At 40.4% G+C, this 23,292-nt stretch overlaps 1 protein-coding gene across 1 annotated transcript in view; it reads left to right on the plus strand.

Annotated features, from left to right (window-relative positions):
• The first annotated feature begins 285 nt into the window (after positions 1–285).
• Positions 286–23,292, plus strand: part of LOC129034653 (polypeptide N-acetylgalactosaminyltransferase-like 6) — a 231,123-nt gene continuing 208,116 nt past the window's right edge. Inside the window, exons 1-2 of the mRNA XM_054484099.1 lie at positions 286–463; positions 4,435–4,618. Coding sequence (XP_054340074.1) covers positions 307–463; positions 4,435–4,618 — 341 coding nt within the window. The 5' untranslated portion in view covers positions 286–306. The remainder of the gene's footprint in view (positions 464–4,434; positions 4,619–23,292) is intronic.

Raw genomic sequence — 23,292 nt, forward strand, 5'->3', positions numbered from 1 at the left:
TACACGCTGCGGCTGTCAGCCAGCAGTAACTGCATAACAGACCTCTGGCATGTCAGTGACTTTTGTGTTCAAAAAAGGGCAATATTTGCAGTTTACAAAGCACTCTAGAAAGTGTAAGATCTAAAAATCTTGCTAGTATCTCCCATCTAGATGAGGAGACGAGAATGTTACCCCAGGATTCATCAGTCACATACTCTCTGTGCACAAACAACCATGAATAGTTCAGCTGCAACTAATGTTTTGCATTTTTTCTATGCATTCTCTGCTTCCTAACTAGAACACCTGAAGGATAAATTGGAAGAATACATGGCCAGATTTTCCAAAGTGAGGATTGTTCGCACCAAGAAGAGAGAAGGACTCATCCGGACCCGTCTCCTGGGGGCATCTATGGCCAGAGGAGAAGTCCTGACGTTCCTGGACTCCCACTGCGAAGTCAATGTGAACTGGCTGCCCCCGCTCCTCAGTGAGTACAGGTTGCTAAGCACCATCCTGGGATGCCTCAGGGGAAGTGAGCGGTTTGCTTCTATTTAGTTTGCAATCAACAAACACTAGAGGTCCCTTCTACAAGTTTTCCAGTAGAAGCCTTGAATTTTATATTTACCACTGCTAAAAACAGTTTACTAGGTAAATGTTTTAGGCAGTATTCTAGGTAATGCCATAAAATTGGCATTTTAAATAATATCAACTTCAATCTAACTTACAGTTTAAAAAAAGATTTCATTTATCTTAGATATCCTCCTTTAGCGTAATCAAATTCACTGGGTGAACACTAAAAGAATAAAGTGTCCCAAAACTCTTTTATAGTCCTGTAACTATGGCAAGATTAAAATACACACACACACACACACACACACACATTGAACAAGTATTACAGGATTGTTAAGAAAAGAGGAAGGAAAATTATTCATCCCCAGAATACAGTTAAAGTATAAGCACCTTGACATTTTCTAGGATTTAAAATGTCGTTTCTTTTCTGTTATTCTCTCCACTTCTGGCACCATCCTATAGCCCTAAATATACAGTTGTTTGTATTTACATAGATTCCTTCTAACACAGTGCAGCTGTCCAGGTGTTATGTCTTAAATGCTCACAATATGGCTAAGCTGAGGGAAAGAAGATTATGTCATAACACACTTGAACTGTTAGAAACACAAAAGAACTGAAAGTAATTTAAGCTAGAAAACATACGTGTGGTTCAGTTCAAGCTTCATTACTTTTGTTTTAAAACGAAGTAAAATATAAAGTCCAGTTGTAGATAGGAAATAAATTGTCAGCTCGAAAAAAAAAAAAACCCTCCTTCTAAAAAGTTCTTGGTGCACACATTGTGTTCTCCTTTCCGACTTTGCTAAATCAACTTTTATTGTAAAAATATCCCTGGCCTTGGAACTAAAGTCACTAGCAACTGCCTTCACAATAGCTGTCTCAGAAAGAACAATTTGCTATTGACTACTGTGTAGGTTTTCAGCAAGAACCAGCAAAGCTCTATTAGTAAAAGATGGGCGGGGTGAGGGGAATCAATTTAAACTGTGTAGGATTTAAAACAGGAAACAACCAGCACCCAACACCCTCCACCACATTGCCCAGCCACATACCCCTGCACAGGTGACTGCCCAGTTATCCTAATCAACTGAATGTTTCAGTGCCCCTGCAGTCAGAGACTCCTCTGAACCTTTAATTAAAAGTACCTTGTCCAAGGACACAGCAATTTAGAGCTTCATCAGCAACAGTGAGATTCCTTCAAACAGAATTTGACCTATATGGTGTTGAATACTCAAGGAAGTCAGCAAAAGGCCTAATTTATTTATGAACCAAAGCAAATCCCTAAACGCCAATTATTGAGTCTCTGATTGTTCACTATGAATCTAACTAAAAAGAAGAAGATAGAAAAAAAAAAGAGTAAGAGAAACCCACAACCCACATTTTCCCATTAAAGTATTTCATTTCCTGTAGTCCTGTTGGATAAGAAATGATTCAAGCTCAGGATCACTATCTTTCTTATTTTCCTCTATCAGTGTCTTGACACATCATCCAAAATGAAAAAACAGGCAGAGCCACACAGTTTCTTGGCTCATTTTTCACCTTGGGATTATACCTGAATTTCAATTTCCCATTAAGTCTGTTTGTTTGATCCCTGGAAATTGAAATGTAGGCACAAGCCTTGGATGAAAAATTAGTCGTGCTGCTTTCAACCTAAGCTAGTACAGCTGGATAAGAGTGAAAAGGAAATTTGAAGGAAAAGTTGACAGTTACTTTAACTGACACATTCTCTTTGGGTCACCTTGGGACTCCTTGATGGTCAGGGAACTTGTAAATCAACCTGATTCTGAATTTGATTGAAGAAAGTCACTGAAACCTTAATACTAAAATACCTGCAGGGATGAGAGAAAAAATATTCTGGACCCAGCAACGATGGTCTCCTCTGTCAAAGACATCTCTGGGGAAATACCATTCAGTAAAATATTACTGAATAGAAATACCATTCAGTAAAACCCATTATAAGGCTTGCCCTGGTAAAAAACAAATGCTTAGCCATCCCTTGGTGCAGATTAACTAGAAATGGTGCTGGGGGGTCTCTTCATCTGCTAATTAAACTAAAGTAAGACAAAGCCCACCTCTAGCTCTCTGTGGCTTACCAGGGCCATGCTCTAAAATCGCAACCCTTTCCACACTCCAGTATCCTGCATTCCCCTTCCCCTGTTTTATTTTTTCCCATCTCATTTATCACCTTTTAAAACACTATATAATTTAGTTATTTATTATGCTTATTAATTGTCTTTGCTTCATTCCTGAAGACAGAAATTTTTGTGATGTTATTCATCATGGTATCCCCGGAACCTAGAAAAACTGACTAGCACATAGTTTCTAATCAATAAATAATTGTTGAAATATGAAAAGAATGACTGGATGGATAAATGGATGGATGGATGGATGGATGGATGGATGGATGGATGGATGGATGAACGGACAGATGGAAGGATGGATGGATGGATGGATGGATGGAAAGGCATATAGACCTAGAGGGGAAAGTTTTCACAAAATTCCGTGGTTTCCATCCCCTGTTTCATCAGTGTCATCGAAATAAAGCCACTTGTTATTACAACCAGTAAAACCTTATGCTTTTTATCCCATGCTTAAGAGAAACTTCTAAAGCAAATGGACAGTTTCCTTACTGCAGGAACTTTATCCCCAACATTTACTCCACAATCTCTGGGGAAACAAAATATGTTACGGAAATAACCAAACTTCGTAATTATGCTAAATGATATCGTTTGTTTATTTGTTTATTTGTTTATTGTCACATCTAAAGGTCTTCCGAATAACAAGAAGTTCTGCCCATTAGACAGCATTGGTCTGTTACAATAAATATTAACTAAATTCACATTCTCGGAAAGAAAGATACCTCACAGACAGCTATTCTAGCTAAACCAAAGGATGCAAATGCCAGTGCCCTGTGCTAGCTGTTAATGTCATCACAATAACCATAGCCACATAGGAAAGGAAGGTGCTGGAACTGGAAAAAACAAATCACCTCTCCGCTACCATGAGAAGCACAATGGAACACTCAAAAGGCCAGGTTTGAAACTGGATTGTTAAGCAGAGGTTGCATCTTGGTTATTGCTCTCAAAAGCTGCATAACCCTTGACAAGTTAATTTCTCTAATCTTACCTTCCTCATGCATAAACTGGGGATGATAATAATAGTTACCCTACAGGGTTGCTGAGTATTAGAATAGCATGAGAATAAATCACTTAGTAGTTGCTCAAGAATTTAAGAGTAGCAGAAGTAATCGCAGTAGTATAATATCACCTAATACTTTTTCGAATATGATAAGGGAAGAAAATGTATAGCTTTGATCAATAGAGTTTAGCTTCAAGAACAGTGGCAAAATAGGACTTGGAAAAATCTCTGGCAAACCTGAGAGCAAAGAATTCTATGTATGATCTGTCAGCATTTATAGAGGAGCAGCCACCGTGATTGTTATAGATTAGATGCTACAAAAACCATGAAGTTAAATATTTACATTTTGGAACCTCCAGAAAGCAGGCCAGTATTTTCTCAGCAGGCTCCAGCAGTATGCTTGAAAGAACACGAGTACTGTTTATACTCTACGCATGTTGGATGCACGATAAAATGACAGATTGGGGACAGGTCAGAGCAAAAATGTGACAGAGGTAGAGCTAAATGGACTTCTGCAAGTCTCTCTGGGACATAACTTTCTTAAAGGAAAATACAACGACTCTAATTGGACCTAATCGCTGTCCCATCACGTTAAGTCCAGAATTCAGAGATTCCTGAAAAGTGCTCTAAGGACGACAGAGAGCCACGGCTGCGAGCATTATGCATTAGTGGAGGACTATAGGCTTCTCTTTGCTGAAAAATGATAGATGACCTAGGCAGGCATGTCATTTCCTATTTTGTGCTTTCATTTTTCAGACCAAATTGCACTAAACCACAAAACCATCGTGTGTCCCATGATCGATGTCATTGACCACAATCACTTCGGGTATGAGGCACAAGCTGGGGATGCCATGCGAGGAGCCTTCGACTGGGAAATGTACTACAAAAGAATCCCCATCCCTCCAGAGCTCCAGAGGGCAGATCCCAGCGACCCTTTTGAGTGAGTAGCAGCCAAGGGAGGGGCCGAGGGGGTGAGGGCAGGTAACTCATTGCAGTGTTAAACCTGGGCTCAAGAAGACACTTATCTCTAACAAAATGGAATAAAACAGGTGGCAACAATATGCAAAACATCAGAGAAAGGTCAGACCTACACCCTGTAGAAAATTACAAGCTGTGCCGAATTCATGGATCACCCCTTCTTAAACTTTGCTAAGCATGAAACAGTACAGATGAAAGAACCAGGAAAATGCATAAACAGAAAATACATAGAGAAGGAAGGCATGTTCCCTTCTTAGATGCTTTCTTATTTTCAGTTGTCTCTGTTCTTTTGACTTTTCCCTAAAGGATTACTGAAAACAACTACTTTGCTTTTCTTTTTATTAGAAATTGATATAAAATATGAACCAGTGTTTAAGCCTACTTTCTACACCCTGTCGAAATTGTCTACCTATAATGGAAGTGTGCTCCTGAGCAGGTGTTCCCACAACTGAAACATGGGGAATTCAATCAAAGTGATATATCCAGAGTCAATTATCTTTGATAATCCTGTCCCTAATTTAAGTACATACTGCACAGAGAAGAATGTACAGCAATGATCTAATGATTAATTTCTACCAAACGACATCCTGTTTTTTCAGTGTGGACATGAGAAGTATGCATTTAAAGAAAAAGAAAAAATATCTATAGTTTAGTTTGACAGACTATCAAGACCATTCATAGTGAATGGTAAACTTTTTCCAACAGTTAGCCTAGAGGTTACCCAAGGTATACTATATATCTATTCCTCATACTGCAACATTTGATATCATTAAAATTGTTATTTTAAAACTATTATATATGTTTTTCTTAGTACAAGAAAAATGTCTGTGATCAAGGCTTTGCACACTCTGAGTCCATTTAAAATGCATTAAAAATATTGTCTTTTCATCAATAATATGGGCCATAAAAGTTTGCAGTAAAGAAGCTACTGAGTACAAAAACCACTTCCCTGACACTAACAGTTTAAATTACAATCAACATTTCATAATTATCAGGAAAATATTTCCTACACTTCTAGTCTTTAGAAAAATGAACTCCTGGGGAAGCAAAAGGAATTTCAGAAGACGTTAGCCTGATACCACGCGAGAGAAGTCGTTTCTTTTGTAAAATGAAGCGCTCTCATTAAATATCCAGAGCTTCTGGAGTTCAGCCTCTTTTGACTCGACACTTACTGGAGAGTTATTGAAAAGAAATAATAAAGGACCTTTGTTACTTCCTCAAATGCTTTGGCCAAAATTTCACGGATATTCAAAACTACTAGAAAAGCTTTTTAGTAATCTAAGCAAAAGTGTTTCTAATAAGCATTTGAAGTGGGCTTAGCTGAGAGAAGCTCTTCAGACTTCTCTGAAGGCAACCATCTGAAAATCTTGACAGAGGGGCTTAAGGTGGGACAAGTGACAAGGGTGTGAGGTGATATGTATGTTAATTAGCTTAATTTAGCCATTCCGCAATGTGTACATATTTCAAAACATCATGTTGTACATCGTAAATATATACAACTTTCATATGTCAGTTTAAAATATAGATGAGAAAAGAAAATAAATTTAAAACGTTTTAAATGTAAAAGATTTTTAAAACATGCGTGTGGAGAAGAGTACAAAAGGGCCTTAACCATGGTAGAACTGTTATTAGATGCTGGCCCACAGCAGAAGAGCCACAGTTCGGCCACTATGATGTGAAAGTACATGTTTTAAGGGCTAGAACTCACCCAGGCTGGCTTTCCAAATACCATGATAGTAACTGGTTATAATGATCTTTAGTTTATTTGCACTGTGATAGCAGAGTAGGGGTCCTGCTTCCTGAAACAGTAGGATCAAAATGCTATCAGAGGAATCTGCAGTGGAGACAGTTATAAAAGTATTCTCAGTGCCTGCACTGACAGTCACAATTTTTGTCAGGCTGACTCTGACTATGGCTATTACAATATCAAGCACCTTGCTTAACTACAGAGCTGGCAGAATTGGTAACTTTCAGAACTAGGTTACCTCTTGTTTCTGCCCCCTACATAGGTGGTTGTTGAGCTGTCAAAAACTGCATTCATCTATTGCATATTACTATCTTTCTGCCTTAAGTCTTATTGATTCCTAGGAATGTGGACACTTTAGCCTCTTGTAATAAATGTAACTTGCAGGAGGTGTCCACTTTGATCTTATAAACCGTGTTTGCCTTCCTGGTAATAAAAGAATGGTTACCCAAGCAGCTCTGAGCAGTGTATCAGCAATTTCATTATCACGGCAGTCACCTGAATGTGCTCATAAACAGACAAGCTTTAGGCTAAAACTTGCTTCTCTAGCTGTAAAGCTTTAAGGTACACAGAAAGAACGAAGGCAGTCTATCTATATATCTTTCTTGTAGTCTTCCACATTTCAAGACACTGCTACCAAAGTGTATCGTTTTCTGTGGGAAGACAGAGAGGAGGCTGAAAGGCTAGGAAGAAGGGAAACAAAGAAGAATGTGCAAACGTATCTCAAACCCCAGTACTTTTCATACAATAAGGATGCAAAAATTATCTTTCTGTAGCAAGTTTATCAAATGTCTTAAGTGACAAGATTTGAATATCTAATTTATTCTGCCATTACTTGAATTTTCAGTGACTATTATAGCAGTGATTACAGCAGTGTTTTCCAACCTGAAAACTCTGTGAAATTAGTGGGGCATTAACAGTATTTAATTATTAATTACTTGGATTGAATTCTGTTGAAAATTTTAGAGTGTTATACTAGTGGGTAGGCATAAGTGTCATTTCTCAAATATTCAATTTCAGTTATAAGGCATATATGAACCTGATGTGGTATAAACTGTATTTCTTCACATAGACTACAGAGTCAAAGAGGTCATCATGTACCAACTTTCTAAACTAGGAATCAAGACTTTCAACAATCTGACTAGAAAAGAAAAGGAAAACTCATGGATAACTTTGAGCACTAAGAAAATATTTACTGATATTTACAAAGGGATCCTGTTTTTCAACAAACTGCTACTAGAACATAAGAGAAAAAGCAACATTCATGATTCAAATTATTATATGGTGGTCATAATTCCTATTGGATTGGATACATTTAAGAAATATTTTGGCTGGGCATGGTGGCCCACACCTGTATTCCCAGCACTTTGGGAGGCTGAGGTGGGTGGATCATTTGAGGTCAGGAGTTCAAGACCAGCCTGTCCAATACAGTGAAACCCCGCCTTTACTAAAAATACAACAATTAGCCGGGCATGGTGGTGGGCGCCTGTAGTCCCAAGCTACTTAGGAGGCTGAGGCAAGAGAATCGCTTGAACCCAGGAGGCAGAGGTTGCAGTGAGCAGAGATCGCACCACTGTACTTCAGCCTGAGAAACAGCCAGACTCCGTCTCCAAAAAAAAAAAAAAAGAAAGAAATATTTTGGGGCCAGGAACAGTCACTCACACCTGTAATCCCAGCACTTTGGGAGACCAAGGCAGGCAGATTGCTTGAGCCCAGGCGTTTGAGACGAGCCTGGGCAACATAGCAAAACCCTGTCTCTACGAAAAAAATATATACATATATAGTGGGGCATGGTGGTGCACACCTGTAGTCCCAGCTACTTGGGAAGCTGAGGTGGGAGGATCACCTAAGCCTAAGAAGTTGAGGCTGCAGTGAGCCATGATCACACCACTGCATTCAACCTGGGTGATAGAGTGAGATCCTATCTCCAAAAAAAAAAAAAAAGTTAAAATAAACAAGAAATATTTTGGGTTATTTATTAAGGAAGAAACCAAAATGTTCCCTCTTTCTGGTGGCTTTTATCATGATGTAATGCTTTGAGGAAATTCTTGTTATTCATGGCTTTTAGAAGGTTTTCTCATTACCGGTCCATCTTGAATTCAGGGCACTTAGCAATGAAAGACTTTTCTGTGTGACAAAACATAATATGCTCCTTCAGCCATGATGACAAAGAGAAAGATGTTTATTTACTTTCTAAAAGTTTAGAGTGGGCCCTAAGAAATTATCTTGTCCAGATTCCCTTCAATGTGAGCAACCACTAAACAATGTCCAAGACAGGCATCCAACCTCTGCAGTAACTCATCTTTAAAGTAAATTTCCTACCTCAAAAGATAGTCGTTTCTGTTAGACTTATTGACAGAAATGTTTTCCCTTGTATGAAGAAAATTATGCCTTCCTGATCCCAAATTGTCCTACTTGAGATACAAGGAATATCTAATTGGTCTTTAATGACAGAGCTATTAGAAATATTTGAGAATAGTTGCCATGCCTATACTGCCCAAGAGGGAAAACAACAAAACATTTTTCTTTTCCAGGCTACATATTTTCAGTTCTATCACCATGTTTTCCAGGTCTACTAGAATCTTGTAAAAGTTCACACTCGTTGATGTAATGGTTCCATACATGTAAATTCACTTCACTGCTGCAATACTACCAACATTTCTCCAACTTGTCTCCAAGGGCAGCATGAAATAGTCCATCCAGTATATCAGGTACCCAGGCCCTAATACATGACTCTGTCAACTATAAAAATCAAGTTAATTTCTAGAGAATTTATGCAGGTTCCTAGCTATCATGCTTCCTTTTGCTAAATACAAAGAATCAATTCAGCAGTTTATTCAATTTTGTAAGTTGATTATATTTTTCAGAATCCACCTGTATTCTGTCTTTGTGATTGTGGGGAAATTATCTTTGCACTGCCAGTCTTCCTCAGATAGATCTTCACAATTCCTTAAAGACTTCTAGAACTAAGAGTTTTAATCACCATCAGTGGAATTCTTGCCTAGACTTATTAGTGAGAACTGACATTCTCTATTTTCCATCTATTTATACCATCAATTTCCAAAATGTTGAAAATGAATATATATATACAGCAGTGGGGAAATTCACAGGCTACAATCATCCTTTTTTTTTTTTGGAGACAAAGTCTCACTCTGTCACCCAGGTTGGAGTGCAGTGGCACGATCTCGGCTCACTGCAACCTCTGCCTCCTGGGTTCAAGTGATTCTCCTGCCTCAGCCTCCTGAGTAGCTGGGATTACAGGCGCACGCCACCATGCCTGGATAATTTTTGGATTTTTAGTAGAGACAGGGTTTTGCCATGTTGGTCAGGCTGGTCTTGAACTCCTGACCTCATGATCTGCCCGCCTTAGCCTCCCAAAGTGTTGGGATTACAGGCATGAGCCACCACACCCAGCCACAATCATCCATCTTATTCTCTCAGAAACCACTATGTTCCACACACATATCAGTTTGAATTCAGTAATTCCTCATCCAGGGCCAATATCTAGCCTACAAATGTCCCTAGGCATGGATAGCAATAGCCATGACCCATTGCCAAGGACCTCAAGGTAGGCACTTCAGACATGAAAGATCCTCTGACATGGGCCAAAGGTGAGATCCTTGTGAGCTGGTTCTGCAATCCAGAAGTGTGAGGCATAGCCCATGCTAAAATGGGGAAAATTCTACCTCTTTGCTACAGAGAGTTGTAACACTGTCACATGGAAGTGGAATGCTTTCTATAGATTTACTGATAGTACCTTCCTTTGTTCTTCCAAGGGACGCAGTGCAGAACTTGCAGACTCTTTCTTGTATAAGAATGTGAGAAAGTGCTGGTGCCAACACCATGTGAAAGTCAGTGGTTCTTAGGTAACAAATATAACTTTCTGCTAAATTTAGGCTTAGAATAAAATCAGAAAAAAGTACAAATAATCATAAATTAATCAAGCTAGAAAAAACCTTAGAGACAATTCAACTTCTTATTTTTACAAAAAAGGAAACCTAAGCTATACAGTCTAAATGACTTATCCAGTGTCACCACTAGCTAACTTAACAGCTACTACTAGAATCTGGGGTTGCTGACTCATCATCCCATGCTATTCTTTCTTTCACGCATGTTGATGGAGGGGAAATTAACAGTTGTTAAATGTCTACTGCTATGGGTCAGGCACTTTGCTAGGAAATTTACATATCTTCCTAACCCATTTCATCCTTATTTCAAGCCTATGAACTATGTAATTTTTACGAATGAGATGATTCAGGCTCATAGAGGTTAAGCAGTTTTCCCAAGTTTACACAGCAAGTAGGAGTAAGAACGCAGAGCTAAGAATTCCCATGATTCCATGGAGATTTCACCTCTCATTCTACTTAGAGAAGACTACACATTCTCTAGTGGTTAAGGAATAATCATACTCAAATAGGGAAAAAACCTTCAGAGAGTACAATTACTTCTTCCCTAAAACACGGCAATGCAGCTGGTAAGTGAATATCACAAAGCCAAAACATCACTGACCTTTACCAATCCTTACAGCAAGTCTTATTTCAAAACACGTTCAGGACACTGGGTCAAACAAAATCACTCCAGGTCTGCCTCATACAGATAGACTTGTGCCTGCACAAGGGTGCTCAGTGGAGAGTGTGTGTAAGGCTAAGATCGAGCCTCTGTTCATAAAGCCATGGACCCAGGCTTGGGTTGACTAACCTGGAGGAAGAGGGGCTCCTTCTCCTTGGTGGGCATAGAAGCTTCACTTTATTAACACAAAGGAGATAACAACAGATTGAGGATCAACTTACTTGATGCCTAGAATAAACTATTAGCTTTTATCAGAACCTTATTGATGGCACTAATTGACCTTCAAAATTTTATCATCCTACTTGGGTAAATTTCATTGAGGGTTAGGGGTACCTTAGCCTACTCAGAATTTGAAAGTAAAGATAATCTGTTTTACACAAAACTCTTTCCACATAGGTTTTGACCCAATATTAGTAATTCTACATTTAATCAAAATCAGTAAAGCATGAAATTGATTTCCCATGGAAAAAGTGACTGGTCAAACTGTGAATTTAAGGTAGAATATAAGCTTAGAAGGATAACTTTGGGGGTTTTCTCCACTTTCACCTCTAAGTTTAATTAGATACTGTTCATCCTCCCTTTTATTCTATCCTGCCCCTATTAGGACACCTCCAGAGCCTGGAAAATCCATTTGGTAGAGTGGGAGAACTTTGTTCATTCCCTGCTTGTCAAGTCAAGTCAATATTCTCACAAATTTTGCATGGTCTCCATGCAATTGCTACAAATCTTCCTCCTTTTTTCCTCAAAAAATCAAATTGATGCATAAAAATACCAAAGTGTGTGCTCCTTGACCTCAACCTCCAACCATGTAATTCTCTATGATTGAGGTTTCAAAACTGAAGTTTCAAACATTTGAAGGATTGGATTAGAATCTATGTTCATCAGTTTAGTCTAGAGACAAGTTCCAGGAGAGTTAACTAGGTCTTTAGCTCTCCACAACCACAACCACAGATCTTGCCAGAACTTCTCATTATTCCAGAAGCCGCTCAATTAAACTGGCCAAAGAATCTATTTCATGAAACCTATGTAGTATGTAATATGAAAACTAACATCTGTTTAGCACTTCACTGTATGTAAAGCCCTCACTATATTATCTAATTAACTCTATGTAATAATCCTTTAGAATGGGTTAAAGTAGATACTGTGGTTTTCTAATTTTGCAAATAGAGTGAGAACCAAAGAAATGAAGGGACTATCATAATGAGTAAGAGACAAAATCAGGACTCAAATCAATGCCTTCATTCATTCATTCAGATTTCAAATCTTAGGTTTAATCAATAGTCTCATAGGACTCAAGTGAATGCCTTCTTTCATTCATTCAGACTTTGAATCCTAGGGTTAATCAAAAATTTTCTTTTACTCTCCTTGTAAGAGAAACTTAGGCACCCACTAAGTGAAGTAGTTTTGTCAATTAATGTTTCATAGTGAGTTCATAATAAGAGCAGGAAAGGAAACAGATTGCCTTGTTCCCCATACTGTGTTCTTATCATTAGACCAAACTGGAGCTGATAGGTTGAAAATGTCAGCTTTCAGTTACTAATGAAGGGAAATGTCAACAATGCCAGCTTCTGGTCTGTTTATAACAAGATCTAATTCAATATTTAACAACCGCAAAAGGACAAAATGTTTAGGGAAAAGACTGTCAAACTTTTAAATGGTGTCCTAATCTACAGAAGGTGAGAATAAAGGAGCAGAAATGGCTCAAGTGTTTAAAAAACTAATCAAAATATTGAATAAAATCAATCTCCTTTGAAAGCTCAGAATAAACACTCACTGAAGATTTTTTAAATGTAAAGTAAAATAGTATAACATGGGCAGAGATGTTCCAAAGCAAAGTTGTAAATTACCCATCTCTCCTTTTGAAGCCCCCTCCCCCATTGCTTGGCTCTGGAGGCCCCTGGCTGCCTTGAGCCCCCAGTCTCCAGGGAAATCACATCTGACAAAGAAATGCTCCGTAAGGGGTGGCAACAATCTCTTTTCCTTTGTCAGGGTCAGAAATGACTGTTTCTTTCTTCCCTCTCCCTGTGGGTATGATCTTTACCTCAACAGGATGTTCCCTATGACTTTCTCCTTCATTTAACAGTTAAAATGATATTAACAAAATTAATTCTTAAATTAGCAATTCCTGTAATTATCCTACTGTACCTCCCTGCTTTTCTTCAGTTTGTCTTGGTCTCTTGAGATCTCTGAGTTCCTGGGATAGCTTGGGCTTTGAGATCTCATCTTTCTGGTTCCTGACCATGTATCCAGACTCTTGAACCACTTTTTTTCACTGCGACTTCAATCATAGGTAGCCTGGTAGGTTATGTGCACTATTTTAAAAGACGGTGAGACCTGTTCATCCATCCTGAAAGAGGTGTTCACTCTTGCATACCAGCCACTCAGGACCACGGTCTCTCTGGAACTCCAGAATACACTGCTCTTCTCTACCCAAACCTTACAGTGACTTTTGTTCTAACTATCCTCTGTGTTTCTTTGGTAACATCACCTCTTGAACTTTGGACTTTTGATCTCATTCTTGGTCTTGCTTCACTGCTGCCAGGATAGATAGCTCCTCCGTAGTCAGGCTAGGGCTTGAATTCTTCATGCCAACCACCCCTAGACCTCCAGTACCACCCAATAGTTAAAGATAAAACTTCACCACCTAAGACATAGCAATGGCTCCCTATGTGTTGAACTGTGAAGTTCATGAATGGATTGATGACTGTTTTTGGTAGGGGTTTTTTTGGCCCATTTACCTGTTATATCAACTATTATCCACTTTGTTCTGCTTCCCCAGCTGGTGTCCTGAGTCTGTTTGTCTGTCTAATGTGTGAGGGTAATTTGCTCTGTCCCTTCCCCACCCTTAAGATGTGACTTCACTTCATCTCATTTATTCCTTAGCTGGGCATTTTCATGGGTTCTGTCCTCTAGGATATAACGCCCCACTCTCTTCTTTCTGGCTCCCCAGTCTTCTTTAACTGAAATCTTGCTCCCTTTAGCTAAGGGAGAAACTTCCATGCACCTGTGAAAATACTGTCACAGCCGCCTTCCCAGCACCTGAAGTTCAGCAATATTGACTCTGCCCCAATAACATGATACCAGAGCATGACAGAATTAAACAGAATGTTCTGCCATTCACCTAATCTTCCTCTTCCCTCCCTGCAGATAGGGATATAGGCCTGAGGCCTATATATTAGCTTCATTTCGCTTCATTTTCTCACCCAAAGCTCCATTGCTAAAATATCACCTTCAGCTCTGCTCTCCTCTTTGCTTTCCTTCTCAATTCAAAAACTCTTCTTTTTTCCTAATCATTTTAACATCAATATTAGAACGTAAACTCCATAAGGGCAGGGAGTGCTGTTTTCTTTCATTCAGTCAGTGCTGCATCACTAGCACCTAGTCCCTGTGCATAAAAGACATGCAACAATATTTATTGAATGGATGAAATAAATATTAAGATTGGAAGAAGAAGTGGTCAGACAAGGTTGTGTATATTTGAAACAGAGATGACAGTTCTTCAGAAAAGGATGCTAGCTACAGAAAATGTTGTGGCAGGACTGAGCACAATTATTTGTAGGGTGTGACCCACAGAGCAGTCTAAATAGAGCATAAATTCTTATAGGGGAGTGGTAGAAAGTAAAGAAGAAAAGGAAGAAATGAAGAAGACAACAGAAGGCATTTATCCAGTATGTAGAAAGAAGAAAGATGATAAATAAATATTTTAGAAAAAAAATAGAAGGCCTTCCTGAAGTCCTTTACACCATGAATGAAAATTAAAATCATTTTTAAAACCACAACCTAGAAGATAACATCTTTAACAAGGGGGCAAGGTAATGATATTGATCTTCAGTTCTGTCCTTTTCTAACAAATAACAAGATGCTACGAGCATCTTGTGCTGTCTAGGTTCTAGACACCACCTACAGCCCAAGCTGGTGGGGGTGATGGACTTCAAGAGAGTTGACCAAAAATCCATGCTTGAGAGCAGGGCTGGGAAGGGCCAGTGGGCTTGATGGCGAGTATAATGTTAGAACTTATATGTGTAGACTATGGTCTTAGAATGGGAGGGCGTAACAAGCCTGAACAATATGTATAGATCTAAAGTCTAGCGAAGAAAACTAAGCCTTACATGTAGTGTGCCGTTGAAGCCTTCAATATTTATATTTAAAGAAATGATGAAAACTAGAATCTGTGTCCAGGGGTCAGCGAGGAGTCTCTAGTCCTGAATTACTCTGTTACTCTGCCACAGAAAAAGAACAGAGTTGGCCGCAAGGGCTTTCAGTCAGAACCTGACTTCCGTGTGTGTGTGTGTGTGTGTGTGTGTGTGTTTATGTGTGTATGTGCACATATATGTAATAATAATAAATTGGGATCAGGTTATTTATATATATTTATATTATGTATATGTGTATGTGAGTATATATATTATTTATGTGTGTATGTGAATGTGTGTGTGTGTAAATTTTGCTTGTAAATTGCTTCAAATGTAAATTGCTTTTTTAAACAAAGTGGATACATAGAAATAATAGGAGTGAAAAAGAAACAAAATCTGGCTTTGAGTCTATGCTGCTGTCTTCTCAGTGGGGCTGACTTTGTTCAGGATCACTCGTGGAGGTAGGAGAGACTGGCTTCAGGTGAGAAGGCGTCAGAAATGAGATAATTCCCTATCTCAATCCTCTAACAAAGTCAGAGCAAAACTTTTTAAAAATAAAACAGTACCGCACATACTCCCCTGATGTAAATAGAGTTGAGTGACACTAGAAAAGTAACAGACTTTCATGAGCTTACGTGTGACAAAAGTCATTAGTCTTTACTGTTTGCTGCTTGGATTATTTATTTGGATCTAGGCTCAGTATCTAAAGTGAGGCTACATCCACAGAGGCACTGGTTTTGACACGATCATCACTCCCGCCTTCAACGAAATAATCAGCAATGACTATGATGCTAAATCGGTGGGACAATTTTTTTTTTTTTTTGGTCTAATACTTCTTGGTATAGATCCACCTAGAAATACATTTAAGAGAAAGAAATGTCTGTTTTTGTGTCCTGGAGTACCAATAAAAATGAGACAAAATGTACTCTTGCGGTGGGAAGGGAGGGAGATTATATGGCATAATTCAGTGGAAAGGCTGAGGCCAGGCCGCCAGTGGAAAGGCTCGTGCTGGTTGGCCACTCCAGGTTGCAGCTTCTGATTCAAAAGTGACCTCGAGGGCACCTTCCCGCTCCAGCCTTCTTCACTGATGGAGCTCGGTGGTAACACAAAGATGTTTGCTGTTTCTGTGTCTTCCTCCAGCATGTTAGCGTGTTTTTCTGTCAGTGGGAACTAGGTTGGAAGCCCAAGACTCTGCCCAGATCCTGCTTCTGGGATTGAGGTGAGCCGGGGCAGGAGGGCAGGAGCTTAAGGTCTCCCAGCCTGCACTGCATTGGTGGGAAAACTCATCCAAGGCCTTCCAGAAGTGGTACATAAAGGGAGAAATTGAGCGAAGTGGTGGATAAGGTAAAAGTATACATGAGAGAAAGAATGATTACATCACAAGCCACAAAAAAAAGAAAGCAGGTTTGAATACCATGTAAGAGGAGGGAAACTGTAGGGGAAAGCTGTACATAGCTGAGAGAACTGGGATCTGCACATACAGAAGCCAGAGTGGGATCAGGCCATATTTCCCTCCTCCCCACATTTATCCCCCAGCCATTCCACCGATTTAAAATTAGTGAAGAATACAGGCTAGCTAAATGTTTTTTCCTTTGCTTGACACTGCTCCAAGAATTTACATTTTAACTTTTTGTAGCAATAGAAACCATCTCATAGATGATAATTGTAGCATATGGAGCAGGTTTGAAACATACAGTTACAACTCAAGTGGGCATGAATGTAACTTTCTTTATCTCCATAATTGAGCCTTGCAGAGCCCTGGAGTCCTGCTTCCACGGTGAGCAGCAGGCTGGCTCCCAACACATTTGGGCCCAGGACAAGAGTGCAAATGAAGGCTCAGGTGGCATATGGCTAAGTATTTGGAAGTTTATAAACTGAGCTAGCAAACTACTGGGTTCTGCTCTGTCCTCCTTTCTTGATCAATGTACCTTCAAAACAACCCAGAGAGTAGGGATGCATGGAGAATTGCTCCTTAGCGTCCATTCAGCTGTTGTAGCACCTGCGGACAGGCAGGACCGCAGCCCACAGCCCACACCTTCCCTTCCTATTTGTCCTGTGCCTCCACAGCCCATGGGCAGACGCTATGCAGGTGGACAAGGAAGCCCACACATCGAATTCCTTCTACAAAAATAGCCATCCTTTGCCCAACCCCCAGCCCTAAGGATATAAATTCCAAACCATGGGAAAGCAGCCCATGGAAAAATAATCAAATAATAATGGAATGACGCAGGCCTTTGAAGCAGGCTCAGAATCCTATGTGCAGGGAATAATGCAGTCTGGAAAACCCAGTTCACAAAAGGTGTGCAGCCTGTGGGGATGGGGGGAACGGGACATCCCTTTAGCCTCCAGACTACCCATCCCGTAGGGAGAGGAACATCCAAAGAAGACCAGAGCACAGCCCACTTTCCTGAATCTCAGGTCACTGGACAGCAGTGAGCCCCTGATCTCACCGATTAAATGTGTATTTCTTCTGATCCAGAACTTGGTCTCTTATGGGTAAATTCTCAGTAAATTCCCAATTCAAACTCAGTCAATTCAAAAGTCTAACTCCATGCCAGGATTGTTTTCCTTTCCAAACTGCTCTGCTCAACTTTCCTCCATTCTCCTCCACTCTCAGGATGGCATCTTGATAGTGGGGCAAGTCACGATGGGGGCAGGTGTCATCTGATACTTTATCTTTCTCAGCTAGCCTCAGCTGGGTTCAGATTGGATGCAGCAGACCTTTCAAAAGAGGCTTTGTCCTCACTGGATACAGTGCCCACAGATGTCATGTCTCCATCTGCTCTCTTGCATGGTAGGGTCACTCTCCCACTGACTCAGCTCTACCTAAGTTCTAAGATCTGGCTAAGGACTAGTCCAAGAGGCCCGGTTGCAGGCTTTTACTGAGCCCTAGCTTTGGTTTGTTCAGCCCCAAATCTTGGAGATGAGTCCCTTCACCCCGCTTCATAGTGCAGGTCCTCTAGCTTTCAACTCTCATCTGGTCCCCTCCCTCCAACAGGCAAGAATTCCACCCTTTGTGGGTTACAGAGAACCAAGAGGCCCTATCTCAGGCTCTGTCTGCCTAACCACACCATGCCACTCATTCTATTATAATGAGCTTCCTCCTGCTGGCATAGAGCATGTTACTTAGAGGTATCTGCAAACCGTGAATTCTAGGCAGGAAGTGGGGACAATCCCTCTATGTTCTGGAATCCTAAAGCTGATCTGGAGTATTTGTCTCCCTACCACACTCCACCCACCAGGACCGATTAGAACTGGGCCAAAACCTCCCAACTTTGATTTGTTGGAACCAACACCTCATGTTCCCTCTTTCAACAAATCATTGCTCTTGCAAATGAAAGCTCTGTTTCTTCGATACTATGTTATTTTGAAAGCCAAGCTGAGCAGTGACTTTCCTATTCTTGGTGGTGCACCGCCTTCCTCTAAACCAAAAGAAGCCTGAGCTTCCATGGGTGGAAAGCCAAATGCAACAAGAAAAATAAAGACGAAAAATTTTATCAATAATAACTTTCTTTCAAAAATACTATCTCACTATACAAGTTTTTTTCACTGCATTCTTTAAGTGGTAGAGCAAGGAATAAAAAATAAGTAGCCTTCTGCTTGCACTTTAGACATTGAAGGAAGAAAGGAAAGGCAATTCTGCTTAGGAGAAAAATACAGTGGACTGGGCGTGGTGGCTCATGCCTGTAATCCCAGCCTTTGGGAGGCCGAGCCAGGCCAATCACCTAAGGTCAAGAGTTCGAGACCAGCCTGGCCAACATGGTGAAACCCCATCTCTACTAAAAATACAAAAATTAGCCAGGCATAGTGTCAGGCACCTGTAATCCCAGCTACTTGGAAGGCTGAGACGGGAAAATTGCTGGAACCTGGGAAGTGGAGGTAGCAGTGAGCCGAGATTGCATCATTGCACTCTAGCCTGGGCAACAGAGCAAGACTCCATCTCAAAAAAAAAAAACAGAAAACAAAAACAAAGCCACTGAAGTGTTCTAACCCTGACTAAACCCTCCTTATTTTGTCAATTGCTGTCCCTGCACCCCACGTCCCACAGGGAGGGAAACCTGCCTGTCATCCTATGCCCCCCTCACTCGGGGCCACAGTCAGCCCTGCTGTCAGGGAAGGACCATTTCCACACCACATACCCAGACACAAGATCCTATGAGCCTACCAGTCTTTTCTTCAAATGTATGATCTGATCACCATCATGTGTTAAATTAGCATAAAAAAAGAGAAAAACCAGAATAAACCAACAGAACCCAGAAGAAACAAAGATACTTATTTTAAATAATCAAATTATCCTCATCCACAATCTAGAACAGTTTCTGTGTGGAAAGGGAACAAGCACAATTCCTCATGTATTTAAAATATGATAACTAAAAGAAAAGATTCAATGGATGAACCAAATAAAAAAAGGAACCAGGCTAAAGTCCACGCTGGCAATCTGGAGAAGAAAGTCAAGGAAATCCCTCACGCTATAAAGAAAAAAAGATGGAACAAAAATCTGGGCTATTTTCCTAGGGCTTCCATAACAAAGTACCACAAACTGAGAGGCTTGAAGTAAGTGAAACTTGTCTCACAGTCCTGGAGGGCAAGACGTCCTAAGCCAGGGTGTCAGCAGAGCTATGCATGCTCCCTCTGAAACACTGGGGAAGGATCTGTTCCAAGCCTCTCTTAGCTTCTCCAAGCTGCGTGCATTCCTTGGCTTGTGGAAGCATCGCTCTGGTGTACTCCCGTGCCTTCACATCCTCTCCCCTCTGTATGTGTATGAGATGCAACCTGAGAGAGAAGAGTTACAACACAGGACGAAGGCATGCAAGACATTCGCCATCCACCTACATGCACTCTTAGGAGCACAAAACACAGACAGGAGAGGAAGAGAGCCAGAGTTCAGATCCACAAGGATGTCAGCAGAGAGTGTGTCTGCCTGTTCCTGGCTGGAACTTCACACAGTGACTCCTCATAGTAGCTACTATTTGTTGGATGAAGGAATGAGTTTGGAGTCAGTATTGGTAGGGATACTCTGGGCTATATCTTTCTTTCTACCCATCCTTCGGCACCTCATTGCTTCAGGTTCAGGAATCTGATATCCATGTTTGAGCAGCACAATGAAAGAAGAAGGTAAAATATTTACTAGAAAGTAAATGGGGATGCAGGGCATGGGATCTGTAGTAGGAAGATTCCTCTTGCCTCTAGAAGGAGAAAATACACCAAAGAACTTCAAATGCTTATTTAGACACAAGTGAATTGGAATAACCTAAATTGCAAGTATTTATTCACCATAATTGAACATTTTGCAACTCACTGTCTTTTCTGAAAACAAAATGCAGTAGACATAGCCTTTAAGTAACAGATTTCTAACTTCCTGATGTACTTCTAACCTTTGCTTCTTGGTTATCTAAAAGTTTAACTAGGCACATCCTGCAAACTACTTCTTGGCTCCTGAGACATAAAATTCATCTTGGCCTGATGAATACTTTCTTCCAGTTTTATTTGAGAAATTCCCTAGAAGATATGGATAATTTTAAAAGTCTGAGAAACGAAATCTCAGGAAATCTAATTCCACAAAGAATGCTGAGTCTAAAAAATAAATTATAATTCTGGAAGACTGAAATAACTCTTTGAAAGACAATATCCCCATAAGTATACATATATCTAGAATGGGTATTCAAATAAATTCCACCAAAAAACTATTTTTCTCATCTGAGGTCACACCATAGCTCAAATAATTTTATCTTAGCTAACATAATATAGTGAATTTAAAGTAGCAACTAAAAATTCATTAAGATGAATGCACATAGTAAAAGAGATAAAGAGAATTTTTCCTAAAGACTCTCTTTTGTTTTATATTTTTGACATGGCAGGGATAAAGGAATTCTTATATATAACCAGGGCCAAACTTTACAGTTTGAAAAAATATATGCGAATGGCTGGCTGATAGTAAAAAGATGACCAATAGAGCAAATCTTTGGAAAGATTCTATTTTTAAATTCAGAATTATTGTAGAAATCTAGGCCAGAATGGGACTGCTATTGCTTGTGATGCTGAAGTGAGCCTAAAATATTAAAAACGGCAGTTTACTCAAACTTTTGTTTGTGTTATACTGCCACCTTCTGGTAAAAAGGTGAATTGTCTTTAAAAGAAAACGCACAAAAGGTCAAAATCTTTGTTTTTGCAAAGGAGGCTTTAACTCCTAAATTAAAGGTAATGTACACAGGGAATCAAGAGGAATAACATCCAGTCCGGATGCCCAACGTGTCCCAAGTTGAGAGGTATGAAATAAACCCTAACTGTAAGGTCATCAAGCTGCCACACCGTGGCATTATTTGTAGGTGAGTAGATTGATTGACAAAATCTTTCTGGTCTCTCCTCTGACAGAGCTCCCATGAAGGGAGTGCACTGTTGCTCTCCATTGTGTAAGATGTGGGGACCAGAGAAAGAGATCTCAGAGATTCTCAAGGGTAGGTTAAAAAGGTATGTGGAGATAAATGTCTGGGGCCTAAAGTAGTTATGAACAGAAAACAAGATTCACAATCAGGCGGGAGCAGTAGTGCACACCTGTAATCCCAACACTTTGGGAGGCTGAGGCAGGTGGATCACTTGATGTCATGAGCTCAAGACCAGCCTGACCAACATGGTGAAACCCTGTCTCTACGAAAATACAAAAATTAACAGGGCTTGGTGGCACATGCTTTTAATCTCAGCTACTCAGGAGGCTGAGGCAAGAGAAAAGCTTGAACCCAGGAGGCGGAGGTTGCAGTGAGTAGAGATCGCACCACTGCACTCCAGCCTGAGTGACAGAATGAGACTCCCTCTCAAAAAAAAAAAAAAAAAAAAAAAAAGATTCAGAATCAAAAGACATGGGCTTATTTATTTACCACGCAAATATATGAGTGCTGGTTTTTCAGTCTTGGAAGCTGCAGCTAATGCAGAGTGGCCTAGAACCCAAGCACAGTAATAGACGAGGAATGCCTTGTCTCTGTTCTCTGAATGGAGATGCAGACGAGGCATAAACACCCGCAACACACCGGGATTCACCGAGTGTACTGCAGATGCTGTGCAAACTGCTCTGAACTGATCTGCCCAAAGGGACTAGGTCAGAAAAAAATTGGAGAGGGGTGTCAGGAAAAGCCTCAGCGAGGTGAGATTTGGACTACACCTTGAAAGATCAGCACAAATAAAGAAAGGTGGTGGAGACGGGGAAAGAAAGATGACTTCCGGGGAAAGGAAACCGTGAAAGCACCAAGGGGGAAAAGCACAGGGTTGGCAACTGACAGGAACCGGAACTGGATGTGGGGTCTGGCTGAGTCTGAAGGGCCTAAGTGTTTGTATCCCTGCAAAATTCGTATGTCAAAGCCTAAAGCCCCAACATGATGGCATTTGGAGACAGAGCCTCTAGCAAGTGATGAAGTCATGAAGGTAGAGCTCTCAGGAATAGGATTAGTGCCCTTATCGACGGAATAAAGAGACCAGAGCTCACCTTCTCTCTCCACCATGTGAAGACACAACAAGACGTCTGCAGTCTGCAACCCCAAACGAGGGCTCTCCCCAGAACCGGACCGTGCTGGCACTCTGATCTCCGTCATCCAGCCTCCAGAACTGTCAGAAATTAATGTCTGTTGTGTGTAAGCCACCAGCTCTATGGTACTTTGCCAGAGCAGCCTGAACAAAGAGAGCCTTGAGCCTCATATTTTCCTCTGAGTCAGGGGCGCCATCACAGCTTTCGGCAAGGATAAAGCCCTGTGTGGACACTAGATTTGTCATCTTGAGGAAATTGCTTTACTTCTCTGGACCTCGGGCTTCTTGGTAAAACACAATGAAGTTGCGGAACCAAGATTCACTTCTTGATCTGTCTGACCCCACTCTCTGCCACAGCAAAAATGCTAACATCTGCCTATCTCGGATGTTGTGTGGGGATGGTGGGAAGTTAATTACTTACTCCCAGATCATCAACAAAGCTGAACTAGGATTTCAGACAGAGATAGAAAGTACGCGGTTCCACCAACTGGCATTCAATGTGTAGTAGCATGCTAAAATATTTTAAATTAGACCATCCTAATGCTTTTGGAGACTCTAAAGGTCTTTCTCATTTAACACCTATTATTATCTCTACCAGGAAGAAACCCGAATTTAATGATCTGTGTCTGTGATAAAGTTTAAATTATCATCATTCTTCTTCTAAGCTGCAAAGATGTG

The sequence above is a fragment of the Pongo pygmaeus genome, chromosome 3 (assembly GCF_028885625.2).
Source record: "Pongo pygmaeus isolate AG05252 chromosome 3, NHGRI_mPonPyg2-v2.0_pri, whole genome shotgun sequence".
Lineage (NCBI taxonomy): Eukaryota > Metazoa > Chordata > Mammalia > Primates > Hominidae > Pongo > Pongo pygmaeus.